The following is a 17,576-nucleotide window of genomic DNA, read 5'->3' as shown; positions in this document are numbered from 1 at the left end:
ATTGAATATGTATATTTCTACAATCATGTTATTTTATAAATATTTGAAAATCATCAAAAAGGATTTTACAATTTTTAGTTAAATATTTTATTAGTTTAATTTACTTTAAGTTATAGTTATAATTTCGAGTTAATTAGTTTTGTAATTAAATTAATTATTTTTGTAATTAAATTAATTATTTTTGTAATTAAATTAATTAGTTTATAATCTAATTAATTAGTTTATAATCTAATTAATTATTTTATTTTTGTTAAGATTAAGAAGCTCGTTAATTAATTTATGAAAATTTGTCTTGTTACAATTTTTAGTCAATTGTTTATCATATCCTTAACCCATTAAAAGACCAAGTTTGGGCCTTACTTCCACTTTCCAGTGGCCCACATCATAATTCCCAACCCATACATACCAATTTGCCAGCCTAATAACCCACAACATTACATACACCAATGTTCTTGACATAATAAGACCCAGCACACGTACAACAACAGCAATACCAAAAACTGACCTCATCCACGTTTTCTTCCCCTTGAAACGCGAAGAAACCCAGAAATAACAAGACCAGTACCAAACGGCCCCTGCACATGCTTCCTCTTCACGCAAAATTACAGCAAATCCGCGAAGAAATCCAATCGCCCCATCCCTTTTTTCCCCTTTTTTCAGAAGAAATCACCATCCCTTCCATTATTGCCAAAAAGCAAAGGAAATTCAAATTTTCAAATTCGAATTAATTCCAAATCATCAATCAATTTCCCCCCCAAAGTTGATCTCAATTCTCTATAAATAGTCTATTATTCAATCGGTTAAAAGAAGGAAAAAAAAATTGGGGCTTGAGTTATTTTGGAAATAGTAATTTTACACTTGAAATTTTATATTTAGCTTTCTTGTTCTAAGTTCCGAGAAGGTCCCCGCTCAAATTTTCTTGGTTTGCTATTCGTATTTGGCTTTTGTGGTGGAAGAATCGCTGCCCTCTCAACCCCGTCGTCCCAGTTCGCTGCCCCCAAAAAGGTAGCACTTCTTTTATGATTTGGTTTCTTTATTGTGAGATAAGAGTCGTTTAGTTTTATGGTTTGATCCTGTTGCTAGACTGATGTAAGGATGATATAATAATCGGTGGTTCAATTTGTTCGCTATTCATGTTGTTGTGTGGTTCCGTTTTTGCTCAAAATATTAATGATTTTGTTTGGCGTTGAGTCGGTTTCTTCTTATTTTCTTTTCGTTTCATTGTTGATCTCGTCTGGTAACTGTGAGTGTTGCGGTTCAATCGTGAAGTTCGAAATCATCTTCTATAGATGATTTTGATTTCCATAATCTGATAAATAGATTGTTTTTACCCTCGTTACTTGCAAACTAAGTGTTGTGACTCATCTATTGGTAGTTGTATCTCTTAACTTAGTCATTATGTATTTATGTCTATTGTTTCTGATTGCGATCTGATCCTTTGAGTTTTCAAGTTCTAAATGTTTAGTTTTGGTCAAAAGATAGCTTGTTTAGTTCTCGATTGGATTGAAGATTGGCCGTGGTGAGTCTTAATATTTAAAATCAATAGCATCATTTAGTGGGTTCATGTGGCCGGATTTTATTTCTTTGAAGTTTCTTTCCAAGTTCCTTGGGTATGCATGTATCCTTAAATTAGTTTGACGTGTTGTACTCTGCTTTTATCCTTAGAAAAAGCTCCCCTGGTGATAAGCTTAAATGTAATTCTCTCTAGTGTATTTGTTATTGTTCAAATAATCAATTAATATATGCTTGTTTCTTCTGCCAAGCGGGGGCTGCTTATGTTTCTTTAGTTATTAGGAAATAATGGACCCTCATCCTTTATTTCATTGTAGAAAACACACTTGTCACCTAATGTCGTTGGTTACCATGTCTAGGAGGATTGTTTATTTTATTTCTTTGGCCTAGTTTGTGATTTTTCTCCAATGCATTGTAACAATATTGGTTCATTGATATGAATTTACATTTTGTTAGAGTGATTGTATTGGTCTAGCTTCAAGTTTATTTATTGTGTTAAGATTGAGATATTTCACTCGATATTGTTTGAAATAATTGAGTTATGTGGTAATGAAGTTGATGTCAACAGTGGTCTGTTGCCACTCTCCTTGTATTTTTCGATCGAATTATTATGATCCTTACTTTTATGCCTTTCTTTCTGTTGCATATGAATATGCTTTGAGTCCATGATGGATTCTTCTCCTCCTTGCATTTCGAAATGAGCCACAAAGGCCCAAAACCATTTGTTCTCCGAGTCAGCCCCTCTGGGAATAGAGAAGTTGACGAACAGGTGAAAGGTGGTAAATACAAGGGCTGGAAATTGAAAACAAGTCTCAAAAAGCTGAAAACAGGCTGAGATACAACTTGTATACATTGATATACATCGGTATACACTCGTATACAGGTCAAAAAGTGTGAAAATATAGGTCTAAGGCGAGATACAGGTGTTCGAAAGCAGGATATACATGAAAAGAGCTGATACATGCGCTCATATACACTGATATACAGTCAGTGTATACAAAAAGGGGATTGGTTAAGGCCAAAATTTCAGCGAAATTGGCCGAAAAGAGGCCCAAATTCATTTCCTCCTTACTCTTTAATTATTTAATTATGATTATTTATTGTTTGTTGTTTAACTCTAACTTTATAATTTTTAATTAACTTAATTAGTTTCCCCAAAAGATAAATTATTTTCTTTGTGTTAGTTAACTTTTAATTTTTATTTTATTTTATTTTATTAATCAAATATGTTGATCAAATTATACTTTCTAATTAAGTTAAACTTTTTTTTTAAGATACATTATTTGACGACTCTTTACTTATTCATATTATACTCATTCTAAAATTATTATTTTTAGTTAAAATATTTTTCTTAAATAAACTTTAAAAATGTTAGTCAAAACTTTTCCAATTAAATAAAAAATATATACTTAGTCGTTTTCTCAAAAAGGTTAGTCAATTAATTAAAAAATGATTTTTATGCCTTAATTTATTAAATTGGTTTAAATTATTATTTCAAAATGAATAAAATAAATTCTAATTAATCTTGTTTTATTAATATTGTAATTACTTGTATTTCTAGTCAATTGTTCCATTTTGAATCCTTTTCTCTAAAAAATCAAAATAAAATGCGTCATTTATTTAATTATTTTCTCAAAGTTAATCAAACATTTTGTAAGTTATTATTATTATTATTATTATTATTATTATTATTATTATTATTATTTTATGTTAAATCATTATTTTTCTAAAAATAGTCAAATATATTTTAGTCAAGTCGCAGGTCAACCGCATGTTAGCGGGCACTTCGAATGCTTAAACCCTTCTCGAAGTGTAAATTGAACCCCGAAACTCCTTTGGTATTTTCAAAAGATTTTTTCTGTTTAAATCTTTGAAAATTATAAGTTTTGTTAATTTCTTTAAAAAATTAAGTGGCGACTCTTTTCTAAGTATTTTCTCAAATTGTTTTATACTTAAAACATTTCAAAAGTGATTTTTCTATAGATAGGAAAATTACGGCACAACAAGCACGTTTTGCTAAGTTTAAAGGAACAAAATCATTTTAAGTAAGTATTGCTAAAAGTTGACAAAAATGGTAATAAATTAAAAGTATACTTAAAAGTGGTAATTATTAAATAAAAGACCTTCACTTATGTAATTTTTTCTATTTTTTAAAAGATGACTAACATTTGGATATAATTAAAGACTAATGAACTTGTCCACGATTCGCACGTAGTGAATGGTCGTTTTATAAATTTGTTATTAATTAAAAAATTAAAACTTACTTTTACTACTATAGTTCTTTTAAGAATAGGAAAAATTACAGAAATCCCACATTTTAGTTTACTTATTACCATTATCCCCTATAAGTTTTACAAATCTCCAAAATCCCTCATTTTCGCGCATCAGATTAGTGTATCAGCGCTTATATTATTGTATCTCGCGCATCAGATTAATGTATCAGCGTTTATATTATTGTATCTCGCGCATGTATGAGCGCTTATATTATTATATCTCGCGCATCAAATTAATGGATCAACGCTTATATTATTGTATCCGTTTGACAGATTTCTGTAATTATAAACTTTTAAGGGATATATTGTAATTTTGCCTTAAAAGTATGTGATTTCTGTAATTTGCCCTTTTTAATATCATAAAATATTATTGATGAAATTTATAGGAATAAACAAATAAAAGAAAATATAAAGAATAAAAAAAAGTAATTTGAAGAAATAATATAACATTAATAATGAGATTTGAAGGAAGGAAGTAAAATAAATTAATAGCATTGATGATGAATTGAATTAGTATGGCCATCTTTGATTTTCTTGGTTTTTTAAAAATTCAGTCTTTTGATTATTATTTTTTAAATCTTCAATAAATAAAATANCATTAATAATGAGATTTGAAGGAAGGAAGTAAAATAAATTAATAGCATTGATGATGAATTGAATTAGTATGGCCATCTTTGATAATTCTTGGTTTTTTAAAAATTCAGTCTTTTGATTATTTTTTTTAAAATCTTCAATAAATAAAATAAAATTTGAGGCATAATCTTTTTTGAAAGAATGACTTTATTTCTGAGAAATTATTTAATAGAAATATCAAAAATATTGATAAATTTAAAATAAAAAAATTCAATTAAAGACACAAAAAATAAGACAAAGTAAAAGAATACAGAAATTAGTAGAATAAATAAGTTGAAAGAAATAATGTCAGTAGTGAATTTTAATTAATTGAAGATAAAAAAAACTTTAAGTAAAGAAACATAAAAAAAATAAGATAAAATTAAAAAAGAAAGAAATTTATAGAATACTTATTCTCTTCTAATTGGATATCAATTCTATATATATATCTTTTAGCAAAAGAAATGATCTAAAAATTCAAAAAGGCAAATAAAATTCTGTAATTTTTTTTTTTTTGCAATTTTTATGAAGTTATAATAATAACCAAAAAAAAAAGAAAAAGAAGTAATTTAAGGAAATAATATAAATAACATTAATGATGAGATTAAGGAAAGAAGTAAAAGAAATCACTAGTGATGATAATAGGAATTAAATATGGTCATTTTTGATATATTTTCTTACTTTTTCTAAAAAAATCAGTCTTTAGAAGTTAAAAAAAGAACTCCAAAAAATAAAATAAAAATTTGAGGCATATTTTATTTTGGAAGAATAATTTTATTTAAGGGAAAATTTCGTAAATGATGATAAAATTTAATTAAAAAAATATAAAAACTTTAGTAGAAAATATAAAGAAAAAAAAAGTGATTTAAGGAAACAATATAAATATATTCAATATTGATGAGATTAAGGGAGGGAAGTAAATTAAATTAATAGCATTGATGATGATAGGAATTAAATATTGTCATCTTTGATATTTTTTGTTAATTTTTTTTTTTAAAAATCAGTCTTTTGAAAATTTTAATAAAAACCTCCAACAAATAAAATAAAAATATGAGGCATAATTTCTTTGAAATAATAACTTTATTTATGAGAAATTATTTTAATAAAAATATAAGTGAAAAGAAGAAAGAAATTAGTAGAATAAATAAGTTGAAAGAAATAATGTCAGCAGTAAACTTTAATTAATTGAAGATAAATAAAAAAAATAACTTTCAGTAAAGAAACATAAAAAGAAGAAGATAAAATTAAAAAGGAAAGAAACCTGTAGAATACTTATTTCTCCTAATTTGATATCAATTCCATATATATATATATAGGAGATAAAGATCTTTTATCAAAAGAAAGGATCTAAAAATTCAAAAATGCAAACAAAATTCTGTAAATCTTTTTTTGCATTTCTTATGAAGTTTTATAATAATAACCAAAAAAAAAAGTGATTTAAGGAAACATATAAATAACATTAATGATGAGATTAAAGAAAGAAGTAAAAGAAATTAATAGCATTGATGATAATAGGAATTAAATATGGTCATTCTTAATATATTTTCTTACTTTTTCTAAAAAAAATTAGTCTTTAGAAATTAAAAAAGAACTCCATAAAATAAAATAAAAATTTGGGCATATTTTATTTTGGAAGAATAATTTTATTTAGGGAAAAATTTCGTAAATATTGAAAAAATTTAATTAAAAAATATATAAAAAAATTAATAGAAAATATAAAGAAAAAAAGTGATTTAAGGAAAAAAATATAAATAAAATTAATATTGATGAGATTAAGGGAAGGAAGTAAATTAAATTAATATCATTGATGATGATAGGAATTAAATATTGTCATCTTTGATAATCTTTTCTTAATTTTTTTTAAAAAAAATCAGTCTTTTGAAAAAATTTAATCAAAAACTCCAACAAATAAAATTAAGATGTGAGACATAATTTCTTTTGAAAGAATAACTTTATTTCTGAGAAATTATTTTAATAAAAATATAAGTGAAAATGTCGAAAATGTTGAAAAAATTTTATTAAAAATAAATATAAAATAAAATAAACTTTAATTAAAGACACAAAAAGAAGACAAAATAAAAGAAGAAAGAAATTAGTAAAATAAAGAAGTAGAAAGAAATAATGTTAGCAATAAATTTTAATTAAGTAAAGATAAATAAAAATATAAACTTTAAGTAAAGACACATAAAAAAATTAAGACAAAATAAAAAAAGAAAGAAATTAGTATTATACTCATTCTTCTCCAAATTTGATACGAATTTCATAAATAGATTGATTTTTTTCTTCAAATAATTCTTCTTACCCTTTGAAACACTAATCACTCTTCCTACAAACTTTTCAACCGAAATGATTTTTTTTCTCAATAGTTATCTCCTATAGGAGGAATCAACATTCTTTCAAAAGTCTTTTACTTTGAAGAGTAACTTTTTGTTACGTGAAATTTCTCCTGACACTTATATCTTCCGAAGGATCACGAGATACTCCTCCTTTCTCTTTTCGTAAAGCAATCACAAGGCTAGAAATTAGTTGGTCATCTCAGCGGCATAATTAACATTCTTTCAAAAAGTCTTTTATTTTGAAGAGAAACTTTTGTTACATGACCTTTCTCCTTACATCAATATTTTCTGAAAAATCATAAATTCGTTAGACATCTCAGTAAAGGAATTTGATACTCATATATTCATTATCATCAGAAGAAGAGATAAAGTGAAGGAATCCATTGTTGTCCATTGTTGTTGGGTACAAATACTCTAATATTTTTATTTTATTTTATAGGCTAAGTAAACATAAACTGTTACTAAAAATGAAAAGTTTTAATCTTTTCATCTTCCATTTACTTAAATGTGTATTAGTGTGAGGAAAGTTTTAAAGAAACATGATTAATTGGGTAGTGTATTTAAATGTTTTTAGTTTTTAAGAATACATATAAATAATAGAAATCAAAGATAAAATATCAAAAAAAGGAGAAAAAAATAAATAGGAATGAAGGCTACAGAGTGGTGCCACATCAGATTGTCTATATTCAGCTTTATATATATATATATATATATATATATATACATACATATATATAGATTTATAATTATAGTTTTGATATTTATTATTCATAGCAACAATTTTATAGAGGAGAGAGGTGAACAAATTTTTTGAGAGAGTGAGAGAAAAGATGCTAGAGAGAGGATGAATACATGTTGTATAAACGAATATAATAAATGACCGAAGAAGGTTCAAGTAATGCCGGTGTGCGACCTTCATACAGTTATCACTTTGCACGAACTTCATGAGGAAGAGAGTGATACATACAGGTTGATACAATTATATCACTAGTATTCATTTATTCTTGTATCACTTGTATTCATATGTAATACAAAAGATACATAAATACATGTTATATTCAATACATACAAGTTGATTTATCAATAATTATTTTCTTAATGAGTGTGTTAAGTTAACATGTGACAAGTAAAAGTGAACCAATGAAATATTAAAAATGGTGTGAAAAAAATATTAAAAATTTCTTAACTGCTAGAATAAACGACAAATGAAATATATCTATATTTGATAGATTAGCTAAGTAAAATGAAAGGGTGCGAGTAGATAGCAACTTGCCAAATTAGCAATCCATTTCTACGTTGACGTGTTCTAGATTAACTAAGACCTTTCGCATTCAATAATGGAGTGCATTATTATCTTAATCCAGCACGCCTCTTTCCACATTTTCCATTCTCGCACTAAATTCAAAGCAAATTCTGAATACTATTAATTTACTATTTGGACAGAGCAACAAAAATCTGATTTGTCATCTGCAAGTTCAGTGTACAAACTACAACATAATTATGTCAAATAACTCACAATTATAGCCCAATTCCAAATTGAATTATTTAGCCATCCTGTTATATCATCATGGGTCACTTGGTGTCGACCGTTCGACCTATTTCTAGTCCAAAAATGTACATATCATGGAATTCTTGTCTCCTTTGTATTACCTTTTTTTATTCCAAATAAAGTTCAATTTCATTTTCTCTGTTCATTAAAAAAAAAACTCTTGACATTTTATGCATTTTAAAACTTACACTTCCTCGGTTTCATTTTATGAATTTTAGTTTGATGGAAAGCGAGTTAAAAAACGTGATTATGACTTTTGAATTTTATAATTTTAAACTTTAAATATGTGTAATATTACAAAATAATTTGAAATTTCATAGTTTTAAGCCCATATCACGTGGAATGTTAATTATTTTTTAAAAAATAATTAAAAACAAATAAATTTCGATCGTTTTTTTTTTCAAAATTAAGAAGTAGAAGTAGTAGTAGTAAGACACGAATGAAAAGAAATGAAATACTCTCCTTTATAATTCCATGTTATGCGAGATCACTTGTCCATATACAAAATTTAAATATGGTGAAAAAATTAGCTTTCAAAGATACTTATAAAATTTATCAGCTCTAAAAAATTTAGCTTTCAAAGACACACAAGCGCACCAAGGAAAAAATATAGACAAAAAAGATTTATAACATAGGTCCTTGGGGTTTTGTTTAATTTCTTATTATTATTCAAGTTTTTTGAGAAACTTAAGATAAGCAACAATGTAATTAGTTAAGCTAGTTTAGATATAATGAAATTACTTCCATAAAGAAAGAACACAAGAATAGTAAGTAACATAATGTCAGGAACATAACCTAAAAATAATTCAACTGTTCTCTTTTTTCGGATGGAGTTTGAATTTGGAAAAGCTTATTTGACTTTAACTTATTCATAGAAAGTCAAAAACAACTTCAATATGTATTCACGACCAAATACAAATAAATTCAAATTCATTTTTCACTTTAAAAACAAAAACTATTTTTTTCAAATTTCACACTGAAATATGGCAAACACCACACATAATGCCCTTTTGATTTATTCTTTTTTCTAAAATTTCAAAATAAAATCATATTTCCTCTAGTCCATATTAACTGAACTGCTAAAATTTTTATAGTTCAAAGTAAATGATTTTTTTAAATTTAAAAGAATAATTGAGATTCTTTTTTCATATTTTTTTAAATGAAGTTCTTAATTATTTTATATTTTTTAAAAAATAATTTAAAATAATCATAAAGATAATAATAAAAAATAACATTCAAATTTGATCTTTAAATATTTTACCTAACAAATTTGTCATATATGGACGAGAGGAGAATCATCGATGTTGGCTTTTGGACTCCCTTTTTCATTTTACCCCTTTAACGTTTGATAAATTTTTTCATATAACAACTACCATCAAGAATAAAATATTTTAATTTTAAAATAATAAATATTTTTAACAAAAGACTATACATATTTTGAGAACATGCGTGAGGATCATAGCTACACGTGTTTCAATTTGTATATGCACTTACTCAGGTACATTTAATCAGAGTTGAAGCAGGTCGCTTCTAAGTACTGGGCCTTCGCCCTTTCCTATAAAAAGGCGATACGTCTCTCCAAGTGAGTCATCTCAGCCAACTGGAGTTTATTCTTCTCTCTGTTTTTAGCAAGTACAAAACCCTTTGCTGTAAATCCAAAAAATTCCGATGGCGATGAGGCGTGTAGCTTCTACAGCAGCTCGTGCTATTACTTCACCTTCATCCTTAGTTTTTACCAGAGAACTTCAGGTACTTAAGCCATTTCTCCTCAATCAGTTTAGCCACTGTTTGATGTTTTTGTTTTATATGACCTAGTTTTCGCCCTTGTTGAATGAATTATCGGAAATTGGCATGGATCATCTCCGATTCTTCGAGAATCAAGTGAATGGGGATCGGAACAGAGGAAAGGAAGGGAATTGAACCGTGAAAAAGAAAAAACAAACACAATTTGTTGGTGCTCTACCANCTCAGCCAACTGGAGTTTATTCTTCTCTCTGTTTTTAGCAAGTACAAAACCCTTTGCTGTAAATCCAAAAAATTCCGATGGCGATGAGGCGTGTAGCTTCTACAGCAGCTCGTGCTATTGCTTCACCTTCATCCTTAGTTTTTACCAGAGAACTTCAGGTACTTAAGCCATTTCTCCTCAATCAGTTTAGCCATTGTTTGATGTTTTTGTTTTACATGACCTAGTTTTCGCCCTTGTTGAATGAAATATCGGAAATTGGCATAGATCATCTCCGATTCTTCGAGAATCAAGTGAATGGGAATCGGAACAGAGGAAAGGAAGGGAATTGAACCGTGAAGAGGAAAAAACAAACACACTTTTTTGGTGCTCTACCAATTTGATGCCTTGTCTTTTTTTTTTTTTTTTGGGCTTTTCCCCGTACTCTCCACACCAAATGAAATGGCTCGGATATTAGAGGGCAGCTAACTTTTCAGTTTTCACTACTGCGTCCTTTCTACGGCTTTCAGTTTTAATTTGCGTGAATATACCTAATTTTTATTAGGGTAGAGTTATATGTTTCAAATTAAATTGTTACCAAGTAAAATGGAAGAATGTTACAAAAATTTAGAGAGGGGAAGGTTATATACCAACAAGGGTACTCCTTCATCCTCAGAGAGACGGTGTCCGGTTTGACTCTTCCTGGGTATGGGCGCAGAGTGAATCCAGATATAGTTGGGCTCCAATGTGATACCGAACACCGAGTGGGAAACAAAAAAAGGAAGGTTTTATTAATTTGTTATTTCTACTGTTTTTCCTTTAACCGAAAATCTAACCCGGCAGGACCACAACAGTTCTCTTCCGATCATTACTAATGATACTTGCTTACTTGAATTTTCACGTGCGATTTCTAATATTTTTATAGTATGAAGTAGGTGAAGAGTGAAATGTTTCACGGGTCTCAAGGGCAATGGCACCAGTGTTGTCATTTTCTCTGCATCTTCACGTGCTATATTATTTCTTTGTTTATACTAGTTCGATTTGGAAAATCTTTTCATATTCAGTTGTCTGGGGAATAAATAAGATATTTCTTATTTAAAGAAGTGACAAATTGTACTAACTCATTTACCATGCCTAATTTGTTCATTAAACTAGAGTACATTTATTCTCCATATATTTCAGGAAAATGGCAATCACGATTGCCTATTTTATGTGACGATCATGAATTTTTGTACTATTAATTGTTAGTTTGGACGAAAATGATCAAAGCAAGTATATTGAATAATGCTTATTTCTTGCCAACTGGTGCATCTACAAGATTATACGAGTTGGATTATAATTTTAGCACATCCAGCTTGCTTATATGACCTTAAAATATTCATGTATATTCTGTCCTCTCACCTTTTATTTCTTCATTATTTTACAGGCTTCTCCTGGCCCCAAAAAGATTGTGGGTGTTTTCTACAAAGCAAATGAATATGCTGAAATGAACCCCAACTTTTTGGGCTGTGCAGAAAATGCCTTGGGGATACGTGAATGGTTAGAATCTAAAGGTCATCAGTACATAGTCACTCCTGACAAAGAAGGACCAGATTGTGGTTAGTTACTGCTAATCTATAATCTCTCATGTTCTATCCATTACTCCACTGAAGCCTATGCATTTCTAAAGATAATCCCTTTACCCTTCATGCTTGTACAAGTAAACACATCTGAAAAGGAGTAGTTTTTTCCATTTAAAACATGCATATATGTGCTTAAGGATTTTTTAAATAAATGGCTCGCGTGAGGAGAATATAACGGTCATAGCAGGAACATTTATTTAGATAAAGAGCAAAGCGAAGTAAACAATATTTGCTTTGTTAGTGTTGGTCCTTTGCTGCTAGTGAATTATGATCAGGACACTGCGAGGTAGTTCCTTGCAGGAGGGAAAAAAGAGTGTATTTTACCTTGATATACAGGTGTGCATTTGCAAAACGTCTATACTTCAGGACTCAGGTGTTCAGTTGTATTAGTTTGATAAGACTATGGCTAAATTTTGTACTTTAAACAAGGATTTATCAAAGTCGCAGAGGCTTCTTTAGTTGTTGAGTAGAGTGCACACATGGATGCTTTAGTAGTAAAGATTTTCTGATGGATGACATGCTTAGTGTAAATCCTTGCTTATTAATATCTTTTATCATGAGAAAGAATGGTGCCCTAGTCTGATATACAAACTACTCTGTGTGTTAGTTTTTCACTGCTGAATCCTTTACTATGCTCTATACAAAGAAATTTCTCCTGAGCTAAAGTTTGTGTGTGTCCATCTATAATAGCTTTTTTTTTCCATGACTTTCTCTCTGCAGAGCTTGAGAAACACATTCCTGATCTCCATGTGTTGATTTCGACCCCTTTTCATCCTGCCTATGTCACGGCTGAAAGGATCAAGAAGGCAAAAAATCTACAACTACTGCTGACAGCTGGAATTGGATCAGATCATGTTGATCTGAAAGCTGCTGCTGCTGCTGGATTGACAGTAGCAGAAGTCACTGGAAGCAATACTGTCTCAGTTGCGGAAGATGAACTGATGCGAATCTTAATTCTTGTCCGAAATTTCTTGCCTGGACATCATCAGGTTATCAATGGGGAGTGGAATGTTGCTGCAATTGCGCACAGAGCTTATGATTTGGAAGGCAAGACTGTTGGAACTGTTGGTGCAGGACGTATTGGCAGACTTTTACTCCAACGATTGAAGCCATTTAACTGTAATCTACTTTACCATGACCGTCTAAAGATGGATTCTGAGCTAGAGAATCAAATTGGAGCAAAGTTCGAGGAAGATCTCGATAAAATGCTCTCGAAATGTGACATAGTGGTCATCAATACGCCTCTTACAGAGAAAACAAAGTAAGGTTTCTGTTTCTGTAATTACACGTCGTAAACCTATACAGTAAGATTTATTGACAAAGCTTCTTATATTCAAGTTATTTTAACAATGACTTAATTATGAGATGAACTAAGTAAGCTAAAGTGAATATTCATTGAGAATGAAATATGATATTAAGCGAAGGAAAGGAGAATTTTAGGATTCACTCTTTGGTGTCATCGTAATTTTTTGGTATCACTCTAGATCGTATATAACGTAGTTGTATATTTAGATTCCCCTATTCTATTCCCTAAGTTAAGAAATTCTCTTGAGCACCCACCATATACATTTATACATGACTTTGGCTAAGCTCAAAAAGACTATCTCAATGATGGCCCTCCATGGATTCTCCACCTATATAAGCCATGGCTAAAGTTGAAAAATTGCTTGGCCAAGTTGTCTTTCACCTTTGGCATGATGCAAAAAACATTTGATATTCTTTCTGTGTGAACCACTGCTACGAGTAATATGTTCTTAGAGATCATGTTTTATTTTCCTTCTTCCTTTAATTTTCTATTTCGAGCTTTGTCATCAGTTAGTGGTCATCAGTAGGATGATAGATGTTCTCAGCAATTTGTGTTGCCAGAATAATATGATTGCCAATGGAGTATTTTTAAGATTCTTGGAGACGTAAGAGTTGTTTCTGTCCGTACATCACTCTTCTCATGTCACTAAGGTCATTGATTATTTCCATGCGCTATATCGCAAATTGCTCACAATTTTAACTATGTGATCTAGAGGAATGTTTGACAAGGAAAGAATTGCAAAGTTGAAGAAGGGAGTTCTAATTGTAAACAATGCTCGAGGAGCAATTATGGACACTCAAGCAGTTGTTGATGCTTGTAACAGCGGTCATATTGCAGGTATTTTAACATAACCTGAACACATCATCCAGAGATGAGCCCTTAGCGTTAATATCAATTGAACACATCATTATATATTTTTCTTCAATTCTTGCTTATTTCTTTTCTTCAATATATTTTATCGAAATTTGGAAGTAGTTCCATATCTTGTTGAATTGCCGAATCTGTTGAAGAAAGAAATACTTCTAAACCTATATTGAGTGCTTTCTTTTGGTTATTTTCCCCCAAATTTAGGATACAGTGGAGATGTTTGGTACCCACAACCAGCTCCCAAGGACCATCCATGGCGCTACATGCCAAACCAAGCTATGACTCCTCACATTTCAGGGACTACCATTGATGCACAGGTTTGTAAATACTCTGTTTTCTCTAATTTCTTTAGGCTTTGCTTATTCTTTACTTTCACGACATTAAAATTGTGAGCAAACTGAGAGAAGCTTGTTACTGGCAATTTTGCAGTTGAGGTATGCAGCTGGAACAAAGGATATGTTGGACAGGTACTTCAAGGGTGAGGATTTCCCTGCTGAAAATTACATTGTCAAGGATGGGGAATTGGCACCTCAGTATCGCTAAATCATTAATGTACCTTACTTGTGCCTAGATTTCTGTGTCAAATAAACTGGCAAGCTGTGTCTTCAATAAGCTGATAAAATTGGCTACTTATGTTCTTTTAGAACTGTAATGCAGTTTTTCTTCGGTTGGCTGTATTGTAACTTTTGCGATGGAAACATGTCCTCTTCTGTGATGGAGGTCTATGTATGATCCTCCAGTGTCTTTCTTGAGTCTATAACTGGGAAACTTCCTTGCTATGGTAGTTGTACTGGTGTTGTCCTGGACATTTTATGATTAAAAAAAATATTATCTTCTTCTTGCTAGTATTTGTTGCAGTCGCTATGTTAATCTTTTCTACGATGCCAGGGAGGACCTGGGAAAAAAATGAATGAATTGCAATGGTGTGAAACAGAATTTGACATCACAGTATGTTTTGCTTTAAATGTATATTGGGAAGAAAAGACGACTTCCTCAGTTTGGAACTTCAGATTTTTAAATAACCTCTTTCTTCACATACAAGCGAATAAATGTGATGTATGTGCCAGTTGACACCCAAGAAGACCTAATCCAAAAATGATCCTGGGTGCATATTGGAGTGGTTCATTTATAGTAAAGCTTTTTTGTCTATAATAAAAACGTCAATCACAAATTGCTACAGGCGCTTTCAACAGTGTATTTTTCTCAGAAGTAACTCCCTACTAGTTCCAAAATGCAGAGAAACAAAAGGTTCAAGCTTATGATTCTTTTAACGAGTAATAGTTTGAACAGTTGTTCAGCTAACTCTAGTATATAACAGTTAGTAATAGGTAATTCTTGAATACAAATCAGAGCCACTATATCTTTCAATTGCAAGTAGAAAATGCACACTGATCACAAAAGAAAGCAGGGAGCATACACATGCACTGTTTAATTAGTTGGCAGCATTGTGCGAAGAAGATTTGTCATTCATGACATGTGCCTGTGATTTCCTATACCGAATGTTTGTGGGATAGTCTTCCTGTTGGTGTTAGTCACCAGTACCTAAATTTACTTTGAGAATGATAACAAGTTTCATGCCTCACTGATTCAAACTGTTTTGCTTAAGAAATTCAAGGTCTTTCATTTGCAGCTGAACTGCTTCTTTTGATAATTGCTTGGGCTCTGTATATTTGATATCTTCAGTTCCATCTGCCACTCTCTTTGCCTTCTCTTTGACAATGATTTCTACCTTTTGCTGCCCAACTGTAGGAAAGACAGCATTAAGCATGGTACTTAGCAGTTTTTCATCTTCTTCTTCTATCAGATCCCTTCCATAGCAACACAAATGTATAGCTTCCAGAGCTTTCTCAGCACGAAATTCCATGGGGATTGTAGGTGCAGGAGCTCCCAACTTTGATCGCTTCTGCACGAGTAAAGGAAAATGTTAGCAAAAATGGGCTTACTATCTTAATACATTATTTATGTCTTAACCGTACCGGGTATAACACTGGACCATAAACGAGAGTTCAAATATAAGTGTGATATATGGTTATTAAACCATGCACATTCTGTGCTTGGTGCTAAATCTGATGAAGCCTGCAATGGGAGGGCTGACAGGCTGCTGCAAAGATAAATTTACTTGATATGCTATTGTAAATAAGCTTCTCAATAAGAGTTAGGCAGAGCTATGCTGCTTGAATCGTCCAAGAATTCTGTCCGTGTGTGTCTATACTCTAAAATATATGCAGTTTTGGAGGATTCAAACAACATAGAGGCAGAGTCCTAAGTACCACATCAAAAGAATGATGCAGAAACAAAAGTTGGACAGTATCTGAGGAAGTATGCTAATAAAATTTTGATAAACATTGAAAGTAAGGTAATATAAATGAAAAGAAGCTAAAAATCGTTGGCAAATGAAATCTTACAAACCTCTCTTGCTTCATTCATCATTGCAATGAAGTTTTGCTCTTCAAATTCAATATCATTTGCTAAACTAAGCCTTGATACCCCTTCCAAAATTTCCTCAGATTTGAGTAAACCAGCTCCTACAGCAGCTAACCAACAGCACAGTAGCACATACAGAGGATCCCCTGTCTATCAATAAGGCAAAGGAAATCAAGGTCAATAATCGATAGATAAACCAAGGCACGCCGCTTGATTGCAAGTAAAAATTACCTTGCCACGTCGATCTCGAAATTCATAAAAAGCTCTTGAATCATTAATGGAGCACTTGTTACCGACTCGCCTCCTGAACTCAGCAAAATCAATAAAATCACCACCAACACCACCTTCCTCATTCACAATTCTGGCTATGAGACCAAAAACAGGGAGTGAACCGATGACCTTATTAGCGAAACTGGAAATTGGATTTGTGGTCTCATCCATATACGCCTTGACGAGCAAGACGGCACCGCCATTGGAGTTGGAAGCTGCTTTATTATTATTCCTTGTGGATGGAAATGTATAGAAACGTCGAAAATAACGAAGAGAGGGAGAGATTGAGTTGCAGTAGATGGAGGAGGAAGAAGAAGGAGAGTGGAGAGAGGAGACAACCACCATAGTGTTACATGTGGTGGACGTTCAATCTTTGTTCTGATATTGCCCCCTTTTGTTTATCTTTTGGGAATCTTTCTGGCTATGAGCTTCATTATTACTCTAAAATAATACTAGTATATAGTTAAAAAAATATTAAAATCATCTACTACTTTTTTTTTGTAGCCCCTTTAATAAAATTAAATTTATTTAGATACTTGTAGTATATTTGATTAAATTTTCAAAAATACTTAGTTAAAAAATTAAGTTTTTTTTTTTTGAGTAATAGTAGAAATACTTATTTTAAAGAAATTTTAAAAGCAATTTTTTTCTAATATCTTTTAAAATTTTGGCCAAACACCAATTACTATTTTACTACTGATGAAAAGAGTTTTTATATATATATATATATTGGTTAGTCATACACAAACTATTGTTCTTTAAAGTTTTTTTTTTTGAAAAATAATTCTAATAAAAATGCTTTTTAAAATAAGAAAATTTAAAAACGACCAAATATGCTAGTAGTTTTTTTCTTTTTCAAATTA

General features: G+C 30.5%; 2 protein-coding genes across 3 annotated transcripts; one reads left to right on the top strand and one right to left on the bottom strand.

Moving 5' to 3' along the window:
- The first annotated feature begins 9,795 nt into the window (after positions 1-9,795).
- Positions 9,796-14,864, top strand: LOC125847816 (formate dehydrogenase, mitochondrial). Of its 2 annotated transcripts, none has more exons than XM_049527521.1 (6): positions 9,796-10,031; positions 11,651-11,822; positions 12,567-13,107; positions 13,865-13,989; positions 14,224-14,336; positions 14,449-14,864. In XM_049527521.1, the coding sequence occupies exons 1-6, from the start codon at positions 9,951-9,953 to the stop codon at positions 14,560-14,562; spliced, it is 1,146 nt and encodes a 381-aa protein (XP_049383478.1). In that variant the 5' UTR covers positions 9,796-9,950; the 3' UTR covers positions 14,563-14,864. The 2 variants fall into 2 exon arrangements, with proteins under 2 accessions (XP_049383478.1, XP_049383477.1); XM_049527520.1 differs by lacking the exon at positions 9,796-10,031 and adding an exon at positions 10,250-10,406.
- A 582-nt stretch (positions 14,865-15,446) lies between these two features.
- On the bottom strand, positions 15,447-17,125 carry LOC125847820 (photosystem I assembly factor PSA3, chloroplastic). Its single transcript, XM_049527524.1, has 3 exons — positions 16,675-17,125; positions 16,429-16,593; positions 15,447-15,922 (listed from the first exon to the last, which is right to left on the bottom strand). Exons 1-3 carry the CDS (start codon positions 17,056-17,058, stop codon positions 15,599-15,601), a joined length of 873 nt encoding a protein of 290 aa, XP_049383481.1. The 5' UTR covers positions 17,059-17,125; the 3' UTR covers positions 15,447-15,598.
- Between the last annotated feature and the right edge of the window lie 451 nt (positions 17,126-17,576).

This window comes from Solanum stenotomum, chromosome 12 (assembly GCF_019186545.1).
Source record: "Solanum stenotomum isolate F172 chromosome 12, ASM1918654v1, whole genome shotgun sequence".
NCBI classification, from domain to species: Eukaryota; Viridiplantae; Streptophyta; class Magnoliopsida; order Solanales; family Solanaceae; genus Solanum; species Solanum stenotomum.
This window is presented reverse-complemented; position numbering and strand designations above follow the sequence as displayed.